This window comes from Thermobia domestica, chromosome 10 (assembly GCF_964235325.1).
Source record: "Thermobia domestica chromosome 10, izTheDome1.hap1.1, whole genome shotgun sequence".
Classification (NCBI taxonomy): Eukaryota; Metazoa; Arthropoda; class Insecta; order Zygentoma; family Lepismatidae; genus Thermobia; species Thermobia domestica.
In genome coordinates, this window is record NC_137463.1 from 234,007,735 (window position 1) to 234,022,399 (window position 14,665).

The 14,665-nt window shown below is 34.1% G+C and overlaps 1 protein-coding gene across 8 annotated transcripts in view; it reads left to right on the forward strand.

The window, feature by feature from the left end:
* LOC145663087 (uncharacterized) overlaps window positions 1-14,665 on the forward strand; it is a 95,540-nt gene that overhangs the window by 45,550 nt on the left and 35,325 nt on the right. For all 8 annotated transcript variants that reach the window (XM_081729345.1, XM_081729341.1, XM_081729344.1 and 5 more), the window contains one exon: window positions 1,553-1,784. In XM_081729345.1, coding sequence (XP_081585471.1) covers window positions 1,704-1,784 — 81 coding nt within the window. In that variant the 5' untranslated portion in view covers window positions 1,553-1,703. The remainder of the gene's footprint in view (window positions 1-1,552; window positions 1,785-14,665) is intronic.

Consider the following 14,665-nt stretch of genomic DNA (forward strand, 5'->3'; position numbering starts at 1 on the left):
TAATTTCGCGGTGAATGAAATACAAAATAAGTTGTGTATGTTCCCCTAAAATTGGACAGTACGTATAAACATGGGATGATCTGAAAAATTTTGCTACCATTTAGCAGAACTTAGCCTATGTATTTTCAATTAAAATTTGACAACTATTAATATTTACGTTTTATTGTCTTTTCTAACTTATTTTCAAGAGAAAGAAATTAAATTAAAGAAATATATGTTTATGATTATCAAGAAACAATTATTCGTAACATGCATAACAAAATTCATGAAACAGAAAAGATATTCTGTTTCCTTATTGTAAAGAGTTTGCTTTACTTCGGCGTGTCACAGAATATAACTTGTGTCACAGATTTACTACTTTTTATTTCTCCAACGCAGAGGGAAAAAAGGGAATTTTGGAACAGCGTTACCATCTTGTACAGCACAAAATTCTCAGCTTTTACAAAGTACCGAATATTTCGGTTAGTACTTGACTTATCGATCTCAAATAAACGTGAAAATGCTCCTTATGACATACTGATTTGCTCTATGTATTTTAAACCATACTGTGCTAGGGACCTTTTCCAAGTTATTGCACTATTTCCAAATTCAACTTTTCTCTCTTCTATTGTGGCAACACTGTTTAACTGATCCTTCTAAACTTGAAGTCATTTTAAAGAGTTCTTCCCAGTATTTCATTTAATGTGCACAAATAGTTTCTACTTCAATCCTTGTGTGTGTTAAAGCCATTTAAATTTGACGCATGTTTAACGTTATTTCTCAAAAAGTATGCAACACTGATCTGCGAGTGTCATCTCTTTCGTCTTTGTTTTCATTGCTGATTCGAATTATGAAATTAAATTTAGGTCATTCCATTTAAAAAATCATAACTTTATATTGGGTTGGCAACACTGTTCACCTGGTGATGTTTTCCAATATATGGATAGATGTCCCCCCTTCTATCGAGATAGATAGATAAATAGATAGATAGATAGATAGATAGATAGATAGATAGATCGATCAATCAATCAATCAATCAATCAATCAATCAATCAATCAATCAATCAATCAATCAATCAATCAAGGAATAAATAAATAAATAAATAAAACGTTGTAATATCGGAATCACAAATGAAACATAGTGCACGTAAGCTGAATCCATTTTTATCACTCCACTAAGGGGGAGGGGAAAGGAGACTTGATCCGGGTCAGCCCACTCCTGGCTATTCATCTGTTATCTACGAAGCATAAAATGTATAAATAGTTTCTGAATCTTACTACCATGTTCTCAAGTTGCCAGTGGAAAATATCCAATATAAAAGTGTCACTTTGGAATTCTCTCTTCCAAAATCCCATTCAGTATTGAGTGGTAGTTATTTTTACTTTTCGTAATGATCATATCCTCATTCTAAACTTTTCATTGTGCTTGTAATATTATTGGTTATGCATATGAATTAATGTTAATCCATTTTCCAGTACTTTTATTTAAAAAGACTAAGGTACGGTACTATGTAACTTAGTTCGAAAAAAAAATTAAGCGAAATTAATGTATACTTTCTGTATATTATTTCAGGTCGTAGATGGGGATGAATTACTACGTTGTGTGAAAAGTTCGTGAAGGTTGTCTGTCTAAAGTTGAAACATTAAGTGAATTCATTGAGTTAACTTTGGAACAGAATATCAATCAAAGAGGTTGTTAGGAAGAGATTGCTGTAAAAGGCAAGATGAGCGAGGATCAGTCTGCAACACCTCAAGATGATTCTTTGGAAAAAGACTATCTACATATAGTGCCAAAGCCTTTAGAGGTAAGCTGTTTGTTTCATATCATGATTATAAGTAAGGAGACTGATCTTCATTAAGTTTTATGACTGCTAAATCGCATTGTGTACTTTCAACTATTTTCTTGTGTCTTTCCTGACAGAAAATGCTTTCTTACTTAGGCATTTAGTTAAGATCTACGATTTTATTGTAGATCGTATTTTGATATTGAATGTTTTGTGTTTATTTTGGTTGGGTAGAGCGTAGTGTTCCTTTTCACCATCAAAGCTATATGAGACATGGACCTACAGTTGAAGGTGGAATTGCAACACCATCATGAATTGAAACTTCAAACCTCTCCTACCGGCAATTAAACTCAGGATCCCGTGCACCAAAGGCGCGAGAACGAACCAGTGGATTACCGGTGTACATATTTTATATTTATATACTAAATAATTTCCTATGATGCTAAATTCACTATCTCATGTACCTGGAGATTACACATCCTTTTATTAGATGTAAATATTCTTCATTATGTAGAAAGAGTGGTAGAATATGCTGTTACATAATTGGCAGCCGTCACGCAAATAATTCGAACAATATGAGATGTTTTGAAGTTCAAAACTTGAATATGTGTGACTAACAGGGGATCAACTTACAACTAGTATGCGTGATCAACGGTTGTCTGTCATGATATTTTTGCTAGGATAATCTTTTGTATTTTTTTACCACTTAAGGATTGTCCTTTCTAACTTTTAGCACTGCGTAATCTTTCTAATCTTCCGTCCTAGTACATAGGAAACATAATTTCATTCCCTCCCTTTTTTCTCTTTATGAGAGGAACTAACCCTATTTTTAAGTACGTAGGCCAACCATGGACGGCTTTATAATATAATCACAAAATTACCCTTTCCTGATTAATATGAAGAAATATACCTATCTATCTATCTATATATATATATATATATATATATATATATATATATATATATAATATCAAATACGAAAAGACTGTAACTCTGTTTCATGTTCTTCAGAGATTTGGTAAAAATGCATAAGCCACAATTCTTGATGTTATTCCGTCTGTTCACGTGTTCTGGATTGCTCTCTAGCATCCGTCTGCAGATACAGATCAGCCCTTTAAACATCTGATCTTGCGTACAATGTAATCATATATATATATATATGTATATGTATATATAATCGTATGGAAGTAAATGTTGTTCAGAGAATGTTGGAAAAAGACAAACGTTGGACCATACCTCATAGATGAGGAAAATACAGTCTGACAGTTTCCTCAAAAAGGTTATGAAAGCAGATAATAGAATATGTTCCGTAAAACGTTAGAAGTCGGGATGTCCAGCGAAATGTTTTTGTCGTCACGATTGAATCTCAATTTTTCAAATATAATTAGATATACTTAAGCTAGTTACCTCAAAATAATCTAACTCAGTTCCGTAATCAAGCATGTTAAGGATCAGGGTGGATTCTTTTGCGTATGTTGTTTTGAAAAGATGAAAAAAATTCGTCCATTGTAATTCATTTAATGATAATGCTGCTTATACCTTCAATAATTTTAGTGCTGGGACCAGTGGCATAAACCTGTAATTCCGATGTCATTGAGACGATATAATGTGATGAGAAACGTCCTCAACTATAAGTGTATTTGAACACGAGGTCGGCAATGTCGGTGGAAGCTCCGGCAAAGCCATTGAGAAGTAGTTTAGGACGGGAAAGAGAGAACATGGGTCCAGTCTCCTTACCTTGTACTTACGACGTAGGAACAAGAAACGTAGTGTACCAAACCTTTATAGCCATCAATTTCAGCGCCAGAATATAGAGATGAGACACTATATACCACCAATACAAATGTTGGGAGTTGGATTTATTATTATTATTTACTATAAAGCTCTCTTCTTACTGATTGATCACAAAAATTCTATCCCACATTCGTCAGAGGTAGAGACTGCATTTTTTAATCGTTTCGTCGTGGTCGGTTTTAATGACGAAAGTTCAAGTATTAAATTCTAAAGCCAGAAAAGTTTTTCTCTGAATTTCGAATTTCATGAGTTTTATTTTTACAATTTTTCTTTTAGAAATACCTTGGAGAGCGTTTTTGGTCATCACTGATTTTTTCCAAAATTCATATTTTCAAGTTAGAGGCATATTTGTTTTCTGATCGTTGGTTGCGGCTTTTTCCATTGCTCCTGCGGGTATAACTAACCCTCCAATCGTAAATGACTTGAATGAACAGTCATCCAGGGATCCCAGTGAATGGGTTTTGATTTTTTTTTTTAATATTCGATCACATTGTACTCCTAATTGAGTCATGACCCTCTAACTCGCCTCTTTAATACCAAAAGTCTTGGGGAAAAGCTCCCAGCTGGACGCAGAATAGTTATTAACAATAATAGTGCTAGTAGTAATAGTAGTAGGGGTAATATATAGCATTTTTTGAAAGGTTTACATTCTGAAAAAGTTCTTTCTTTGTCTTTTTAAAGAACTTTATTAAAGAAAGGAATATACAATAACCTACATTAATGCTGGGAACTTCCAATTTCCATAACATTCATTCAACAAACTGTGGAAATCCACGATGCTATAATGTAATAAAGTTTAAATGCCGTAGTAGGTTACAATCAAAGATAGAGAGAGAGAGAGAGTATTTTTAAAAAAATTAATAAAAAGAGGAAACGAAATTACCCAACGGAAATTGGATATTCTAATTTTCTCTCTTGTATTTGATAATAGTTATTTAGAGAGAAATAGGTACCCTCCAGATTTGCCACATTTTATATTTTATTTAATAAAGGGAATTAGCGACTCCAAAATGGATTGTAAAAAGAAAAAAGAAAACTGTTCTTAAATTGTTGTAGGGCAAGATAATGATAAGAATTAAAAAGAACTATAATAGAAAAAATGGAAACAACAAGAAACTAAACAACAATACATAACATCTTGTCACTCACTCTACCTAAACTGTAGAAATTTATTAGGTAGCCGGCATTGCCGGTCACGTGTGCATCCACAATAAGAAGGCACTGACCCCGACAAACCAGTGCCGTCGGGTTTTTCGGCAGCGTTGCCATCGTTAGGAGTTCAACCGGCAATACCGGTGCGTGGGCAAACTAGGATTTTATCACATTGAAACCGAGGTCGTCATTGGCATTGCCGGTATCGTGTGTAAATATACTATGAGTTGATCTTGCACAATAGTCTCTGCACCCGCCAAAATCACTAGATTCAGTACCAGACATGGTTGAGAGCTCACGTTATTAATAGTAGGTGCTGTCCTTCAGAGATTCAGTGGCGTATAAGAACGTAAAACAAAATCTCAGAGTCAAAAAATTTGACATTTTTTTTCACTTTACTTTTGGCAGTTACAGCAATTACGTTGCAGCATATTATCATTTATCTAGAGTTTTTTCTTTATTGTACCGTCATTAAGTAAGACGTACTCAGTAATTACTCACTGACGTTCGTAGTACGAAACATAATACCAGATCCGACAAGTCACATATTTGTTCCGAACAGAAGATAGACGATGTTTATAGTCGAATATTTGACAAAGGCCAGTCAAAATATTGTGTGTCCAGAGATGAACATAATATGTAGGTATATAATATAAGTTTACAGTACCAGTGGGTTTATGCCAGCAATCATAATTAACCAAAACTTTATATGGAATACGTCTTTGTTGAAATCAAAAGATCTAGTAGTAGATAGTAAACTTGTTTTGTTTTTAATAGTATTACCCGTTCATAGTCCTCAAAAGGTCAGGTCTAACATTGCTGAAACAGAGGCCCTAAGGAAAGAAGCCCGCACAGAACCAACCGGGGAACCATATAAATCAGTTCAAGGAGGACCTGTTGTTATGGCTTCTGAGCAGATCAAGTTTCAACCGTTACATCATCAAAATTAGTCTCTAGGAGTCTCACAAATACTCATCTCTACTGGAGCTAGCTGCCTGATTAGAGGATCCTATAAATGCCATTCATCACCGGGCTTCCAAAGAGATTTGTTGCGTCACTGATAAGTTATATACTACGCTCGAAATGAGTTATGAATGAGGTCTATATAAAAGGAAACTAAACTTTCAAAATATACGATCAACAAAACTGCCCTTGACTTTTTGTTTCTCAATACATTGTAGTAGGGTTCTTCCCAAGCATTTTAACGGCAATTGGATCATTCTGTGGATGGGGAACGTTGGAGTGAGGTTGTGTTCCATACTTGGGGCGATTTTGTGGTATTGCGAAAATGAAGATTTGAGAGAACAGCGTGTATACACCAAAGTTTGTTCAAAATTAACATTTACAGATAGTGTTAAGAGTGGTTTCAGCGTTTCGAAGCAGGAAGAACAAGCATCAAAGACAAGGCAAACTCTGAATGCCTAACGACATCATATGATGTTATTTATGTTCAGAAAATGATCGAAATGGTATGGAAAAATCGTTATTTGACCGTCCGTGAAATATTCGAGAAAATAGAAATCGGTAAATTGTCCTGTAATGTAATCGAGTTTGAAAACTCAGCATGCATTGTGTTGCTGCAAAATTCCTTCCTCGGTTGGTAACAAACGAACAGAAAGAAATATAATGGAAATCTGTGAAAAATATATAGGAACTTTTGGGGTCAAAATAATAGTAATAATAGAAGAAGTGGGTTTTGTTTCACAGTGTGATAATACGGTAAACTTCCAAACTATCAGAACTGAATTCTAAAACTTGAAGTAGTACATAAATAACTACTGGTTGCAATAAATTAATAAGATCAAAGATAAAATGTGATCCTCGCATGCTGAATTTATATCAAAAATCCATTTCGTCTACTCGCCATTCTTCACTGTTTTCGTTCTATGGTTATAAAAGTTGAAACCGGAAATTGCTAATTTGAACCATTTCCGGTTTAAAAAAGGGAAACGGAGGAGATGGAACCTATTCTAAGAACACTGAATCTTTTGCAAAAGCCGCTTCTTGTTATCTTACTGTTTTTGATTCGGTACCTGTCGACGGACGGACATATTAATCCGTTCTATAAAACTTTCGATACTTAAACGTAGCATAGTTTGAAATTTAATAATAATAGTAATAGCAAGAAAGAAGAAAAAAAGATCAGAAATGCTTATTTTAGATACTAGAAGGGTAAAAGATTGGCGCGTTCAGAATTAATGGATATATAAATCATAAAATAAACCCAAATTAGTGGAAAATCTAATTTATTCTATATATGGGGGGAGGGTCCATTAGGATCTTCGCATATAAAGAAGAGTATCGTAGAACCACCAAGTATTGTACCCAGATAGATCTTCACCAGATCAAAGTAGGTACGAAACTTTTTCCCCTCAATTCTCTATTCAAGGGGGTATTGGAAGGAGATTAGAATTTGAAATACGTATATGTACACATCTCCAAAATATAAGGCCTGGATCTTTCTAAGTAGTTTGGCAACAATTAATTCGAAGTAATAGGAAAAGCAGTTATAAGAAAAAAAAATAACGGAACTTCCCAACACAGCTCACAGTTCGCTATTTCAAATGCTAAGCTATTTAATGTAGTTATACTTCAGAACAATATAGTACTTTGGTCAATGCAGAAAATTTCTTCTTTCCATAGCCATACATGTTGAGTTTTTTCTTTTTGTAGGGATTCAATACTTTTGAACCTCTTTCGAATCCTACTGGATGATTTCATTTTTAATATTTTGTAATTTTTCCTTTATTCGTTCCGTACAGCTTTATAATATATTTATTACATGGCGGTGATTGCCAGCTTTCTAATCTATCCAAAAATAAGAAGTCGCACACCTTTTCTCTATATATGTCCCAATGTGATTCCTCCTCAATGCAGATCGCTTCTTAAATCAAGCCACAGGATTTTCGTAAATCTGAAAATATATCCGGAGTCCTAGTGTTTAGGATATTACTATCAGCCTTAATTACTGCTTCATCACTACCAAAACCAAGTTCATTATTAAGCTAGGGAACAGAAAAAAGGCTTGAGAGTAGTAAAGTTAATGATAGAACAGTTTGTTGTTATACCTATGAACTTTATGCTGTGTTGGTGCATCAGAACGATTTTAGACAGCTTTCCAGTGCGATCTCACATTTATTTATTTATTTTTCACATAAACACCTTAATAGTTCTCAATAATGTACTGCACTCACTTATCACCATTTAATAAAGAGTTTGTCGTAGAATTGCCCTCAGAGGTCCATAGAACACCGGTTATCAACTTACCTCGAACAGTCCCACATGAGTATTATGGGAGTGGAGATAATGTGTGTTTTCTACTGCTTTCCAACCCATTTTGTCTCATATTCAGAGTGGTGAATGTAAGTCATATCCTGAATTACGAATTTTACTGAAATCTGCTTATATCCTCTTTATAAAGATAAATTATGTACCCACAACGGAGCACTCGCTCACGTTTTCCTATAGAAAAGCTTGTCTGGGGAGAAATTACAATGAATTGAAGCTACACTTGAACACTATTTGATATACAGTATCTTAGCATCAATGCAGGGCGATGTTTCAACTCCGAGAGGAGAGACGAAGAAGTATGTCTGGAAAGAACACCGAACTCGCTGCCGACAGTGTTCAGCATTCATACATTTGGAATCTGCTTCGCCAATATCTTCCTCATGATCTGCCACAGAATCTTGTGTTCAGCACTTCATCAGAGAGTGTTGTAACCTCTTATACAAAAAGCTAATAATTTGTATAATACACCCAAGGTCTTCGATTCTACAATACCATGTCATGGATGACATCAATGTTTTCTGGGTCAGTATTGTTGAAGATGCGCCGGAGTAAAGTTCATCATTATTGAACGACACTTTTGAAAATCTGCAATTCAAATTCTCGCAGTAGCATTAGGAGTTGCACGATTCCTCAACGATTCTAAAGTATCAAGATGGATTTTTTCGGGTCATATCCATCTTGTAGAAATACTCCATAACAGCTCGGTTTTTCGCTCTCTGTTCCATGGTCATGCCTATTCACATGGCCACTCTGCCGATTTACTGGGCTTGGGACAAAAGTAAGTTGTAGGGGTAGGTGAGAATTTTGTAACCGTCAGCAATAAATTTTTTGTGTTACCCTGAACTATCTATATCACAGGGATCGTAGCGAGTCACTTTTTTAACTAAAAGTTACTTGTTTTTCTTTTTTTTTTTTTTTTTTTTTTTCAAATTTGTTACTAAAAGTTACTTTTTTGGGAGGTAAAATGAATTTTTCGTGTGATTTATGTTTTGCATTGGCAGTTTTCTAAGAAAAATATTATAAAAATGAATGGAAAAAGGCAGAAACATTACTCATTACTCTTCTGAAAGCTTCAGTACTTGCTGCCACATGTGAAACAGTCAGCGTTATTCTCACTTCAGCTTTTATTCTTTCTAAAGCACGGTGGATGGTTGGTGGATGCTTAAGCTCTCAAGGTGGGCTTGAGAACCCTTCTGTGTCTATTCTTTCTCCTTTCATAATAGTCTTAGTTTCCTCTCGTAATAGTTAACGCTCCGCTCAACGATGTGTATGTGTGTGTGTGTTTGTGTGAGGTTCGTCATGTTCATCTTGTGTTATGCTTCTTGTATATTCTTAAGAGTAGGTGATGAATTTGAAGATTTTATGGCTTTGAGAACTCTCAATGCTAAGTTAAATATAATGTCTGGGATGAAGAAATTCGAAAATAGACCACAACCGATTCCACTTACTTAGAAGCTTCGTACATTCGCTAAGTCTGCTTACCGTAACTACAAAGCATACTTAGAAAACCTAAGAAAGGAGGAAGCTCAAAAAGAAGAAGTAAAGAAGAAAAGACGAAACAAAACAACACAGAGAGAGAGAGAGAGAGAGAGAGGTGATGGAGAAATTGACAAGGAAAAAAGGGGCATGATGAGGTTTTGGTCACTTTTTCGTGTGCTTTTAGTCACTTTTTCGTATGCTTTTGGTCACTTTTCAACTATTTACAAGAGACCAGACCACTATGAGCCCTAGTATCAATTACAGTGATATTTCGCTAAATACTTAACACAAAGGGGCAGTAATAATAATAATAACCACAACCACTACCACCGGTTTTTAGTAGAGAGAAAGGAATATAGATAAAATGTACTCTTGGGATGCTTAAGTGATTGCAGAAAACTGCTTCTTCATGTACATTTGTTACTGTTTTTGCTCTATAGTCATCAACGTAAAAACCGGTAATTGTTTATTACAGTGATATTGAAACCCACAGGTTTCATTATGGCTTCCATAATCAACTCGATTCCTAACTTTTAATCCTGTACGTGCTCAAAAATTTGGTGGTGATCCAACAAGTAATTCTTGAGATGTTTTCGTATTGCAGATGGACGGATACACGGACAGGGTAAATATATAGGGGAGTTTGGATAAACCAATCTTCTTAACGAAATTTGTTTCTAATTGTCGTATTTTCGTCTACAAAATAAGTTATTTTCTATTTCTGTCCTCATGAAAATTCGAAAAAATTCTTGAGGGGGCAGGTTGAATTTATCTGTGCCAGGGATGAAAATTTTCTTCAAGGGACACACATTTTTGCCAGGGGGAAATCTCTGGCATCTCCCAGTTAATGCGCACACTGCGAAGAATAAACGCTTTAATCCATTTTAGTAACAATTAAATAGCATTTATGTACCCTTATAAAAAGATTTAAAAATGCTCAAATTTATTCATTCCCTTAGTGTTTGAGAAATCATTCGGATACAAACGGCAAGCGACTTTGTAAAGCATGGCTTATCCTGAAGAAAGAAGGAAATCAATCATGAAATCATACACTGTGAACTAAGAACAGCGAAAAAGTTTTTTCCTCTTTCTTATATAAATAAAAGCACCCAATAAAATCCCAGCACAACACGCACTAAACAAGCACTGCTATAGAAACGGACTGTGAAAGTACTTTTCAGTTGTATTGATAGCGAAGAAACTCCTTAAAATCATCCTTTTGTACACTTTTGTGTGTGTGTGTGTGTGTGTGTGTGTGTCTGCGTGTGCGTGTGTGTGTGTGTGTGTGTGTGTGTGTGTGTGTGTGTGTGTGTGTGTGTGTGTGTGTGTGTGTGTGTGTGTGTGTGTGTGTGTGTGTGTGTGTGTGTGTGTGTGTGTGTGTGTGTGTGTGTGTGTGTGTGTGTGTGTGTGTGTGTGTGTGTGTGTGTGTGTGTGTGTGTGTGTGTGTGTGTGTGTGTGTGTGTGTGTGTGTGCGCGCTTTAACTAAACAGTTTTCTGCATTAGTCAATTCACTATTTCACTCTGAAACTAACATTGTAGTAAGTAATGTAATAGGGCCTAAATGTTTTAAACAGCAAGCAACAAGGTATGTTGGGAAGGCTTCACTACTTTTTTTTTCTTTCTTGCCACTCTCCTGTTATTACTTAAACTGCGTTGTTGCAAAACTCACAGTTTTAAGGGACTTAGAAAAATCCAAGCGCGCAGTTATATTTTGGAGAAGTGTACAATAAGGCATGTCTGTGAGGTAGGCAACCCAACAGCTTTTCCTTTCGTAGGTAGGTTGTTGGCTGGCATTGCTCGTCGTTATATATTTCAATCATTTCCGTACTTTTAAAGATTTTGGATAAACATGATTCTTCCCGTGCGAAGAACGAAAACCGTCTGCTAGTGATAAATAAAAGACTAGAGAAGACAGAATGAAAAATATGCTAGGGAAAAAAATATATATTTTACTAAAACCGGAAGTTGTTGAATCTTCAGTAATTATAGATAATGGCTGTAGTTTATATCATATTGTGACATTCAGCTATGGGCGTAGTCATTGGATTCGTGTAGGAATCTATTTTTTTCTTGTTTTGTCTTTTTTTTTAACTAGACCACGATAACTGTTTTAAACTGTTAAATGTATCAAACTTCGGTCTAGTTTGGTTACTAATCAGTCAAGATCATGGTAATCTGATAATTACAAGCACGTAAGTGATTATTGCTGACACTGTTTCCACCTTCCTTAACTTGCCGCTTTTAAGGCATAATATTCAGTAGAAGATAATCTCGTAAACTACAATTCGTAGAAAATTCAATTTGAGATGACATAACCTACATAATTGAACCGAGTGTAATTTACATATTTCATAGTATGATCGTTTTACTTTAGGGCATGGCTAGAGCTTCCTTTCGTGTAAAATAACTTTTAAATTTCAATTCTCTCTAGTTTCTTAGGAATTAAACCACAATAGTTATGCTAAATCAGAATTATAGGAAACTTTGTGCCTCCTTCATAAAAATGGGAATAAAAATCTTGAGAATCTGGTAATTAAAAAGAGTCATTGAATCATTCTTTATAGCGTTCTTTTAATAATGGGTAATTTCCCGTTAAATAAGTGGTAAACCAACCTCTGTATCCTGTGAATATTTTTTTGTTATTGCGTAATGTCAGTTCTCTGTGGGATCCTCTTCAGCACAACTTCTCTTTGTTACACTAGCTCTTTTGTATAGAATCATTATCGAGAAAATTTAAAGGGAACAGGATCATCCGAGCAGTAACAGAGTTTGGTTTTCACTTGTAACTACTCATATTCACTCACTCATATAATTTTGTTCATTCGTGGAAATTTCAGTTAAGAATGTCACTTTTTACTATTATTTTTAACACTATAGAATGATGAAAAACGTGGCCGTCATTTTTAACGTGTGTGAATTTTACTTATTGAAAGAAAACCACTATAACTTCTCCCTACGAAAGTGTTCTATTGTATTGTATTATATTTATTTTTCGTCCTTTTTCTTTCATACATTTAGCACTGTATTACAATGCATGTAAAGTGGATACGTCATTTATATATAAACACAAAAGTAAAAAGAAATAATAATAATGTAAATTACATACATGAGGTTAATAATATGGTTACATTTTGCATGATATCATTATTACAAATAAAGTTACAGTAAGTAATTATTACTTGCAGTTTATGTAGAAATCATTCCATATATATACACCTATAATCCTAAAGACAAGTAGTGACACTGATTTAATCTTTTTTTTTTTTTTTTTTTTTTTTTTTTTTTTTTTTTTTTTTTTTTAGCTATTCATGTATTCCTCTACCGAGTGAAAGCAGTGTTCTAATAAATATTTCTGAAGTTCTTTTTTAAATTTAGCAGCAGAGTCCTGAGTCTTTATATTTTTGGGAAGTTTATTGTACAACATGATACCCGCATATTTACACCCTTTTTCATGTAATACAGTTCTGTGTTCTGAAACGGAAAGGTTTTGTTTGTTTCTTGTATCATAATTATGTTGTTCTACTCGTGTAAAAGTACCCTCCAGGTTTTTTTTTTTTTTTTTTTTTTTTTTTTTTTTAAACAAATATAAGTAAATTTAAGATATACAAACATTGTACTGGAAGTATACGAAGTTTTTTAAATATCGGTTTGCAGTGATCTTTTGGTTCAGCAGTTGCCATCATTCTTATTATTCATTTCTGTATTGTAAAAATTACTTTGGCTTTCTATGAATTTCCCCAAAATAGAATGCCATATATTAAATTCGACTGGAATAATCCAAAGTAAATTGTTTTTAAAGTTGAATGTTTTAACTCGTTTTTAAGTACTTTAATTGCGAAAAAAAATTGATTTAATTTCTTACTAAGATTTGTTATATGCACATCCCAGGAAAGATTTTTATCTATTCAAATTCCTAAGAACTTCGTTGAATTCACGTAGTCTATTTCATTATTTTCAATTAAAATATTCACAGGCTGTGCATGTTTGTTGCGCAGGTGATGAAATTTGATTTCGTGCGTCTTTTCAATGTTTAATTTAAGTTTATTTTCTAGAATCCATTTTTCAGCCCCACCAAGTGAACTTTATGGTGGATAAACACCGTGTGCATGGGTTTTCTCGGGGTTCTCCCGTTTCCTCCCACTCTTGATTCCACCATTTCATTCATTACCAATCATGACCGTCTCCTTTAGCCTAACCGGCATAACCGTGGGACGTAAAACCAAAAGATTTCATTTCATTTTTTAGAATCCATTTTTAGAGAGGATTTCGTTTGCAATACCTTCCTCGTTTGTTTTCCCTTTTACTATAATATTAGCATCATCTGCATAAAGTGATAATTCTGCTGGAGCAACATTACTTGGTAGGTCGTTAATGTATATCAAAAATAATAACGGACCTAATACTGATCCTTGTGGCACTCCACGTGATATTTCTTGTTTCTCCGATATGTGGTATATAGTTTGGTTTGTTTCTCTGTTATTGTATTTAATTTCTTTTGTTTGCTGCCGATTTTCCAAATACGATTTAAACCATTTGTACGCAATGCCTCTTATTCCATAATCTTGTAGCTTTAAAATAAGATTTTTATGTGACACTAAGTCAAATGCTTTGAAAAGTTCAATGAATACACCTATATATATTTCTCCTTTCTATCTAGATTTTTATGTACAATTTCTAGGAAATTATATATTGCAGTTTCCGTTTGATTTACCTTTTAAGAAGCCATGCTGTTCGTCTTTATTATATCATATTTGAGTAAAAAAGATGCTACTCGGACACTCATTGTGGTTTCTAGAATTTTTGAGAAAGTTGAAAGAAGTGAAATAGGCCTATAATTTGTAAGCGCTGATTTGTCGCTAATTTTATTATTGGTTTAACTTTTGCATTTTTTTAGTATAGTAGGGAATTCTCCATTTGAGAATGACATATATATAAGGAAACACAGGGGTCGGAAATATATTTAATGCTTTTCTTTACAATACTTGGTGATATACCATCTACGCCAGCTGACCTTTTACTTTTCATTCTATCTACCACTTTTAATATTTTTGTGTTAGTAACTGGATGTAAATACATTGTATTGTTGCAAATTATTGAGAATATTTTCGAAGTGGGCAATACTGGCCTATTATTGTACGTTTGGGTTAAGTTGCTGTAATAATTATTAAATAGGTCAGCTATTGTAC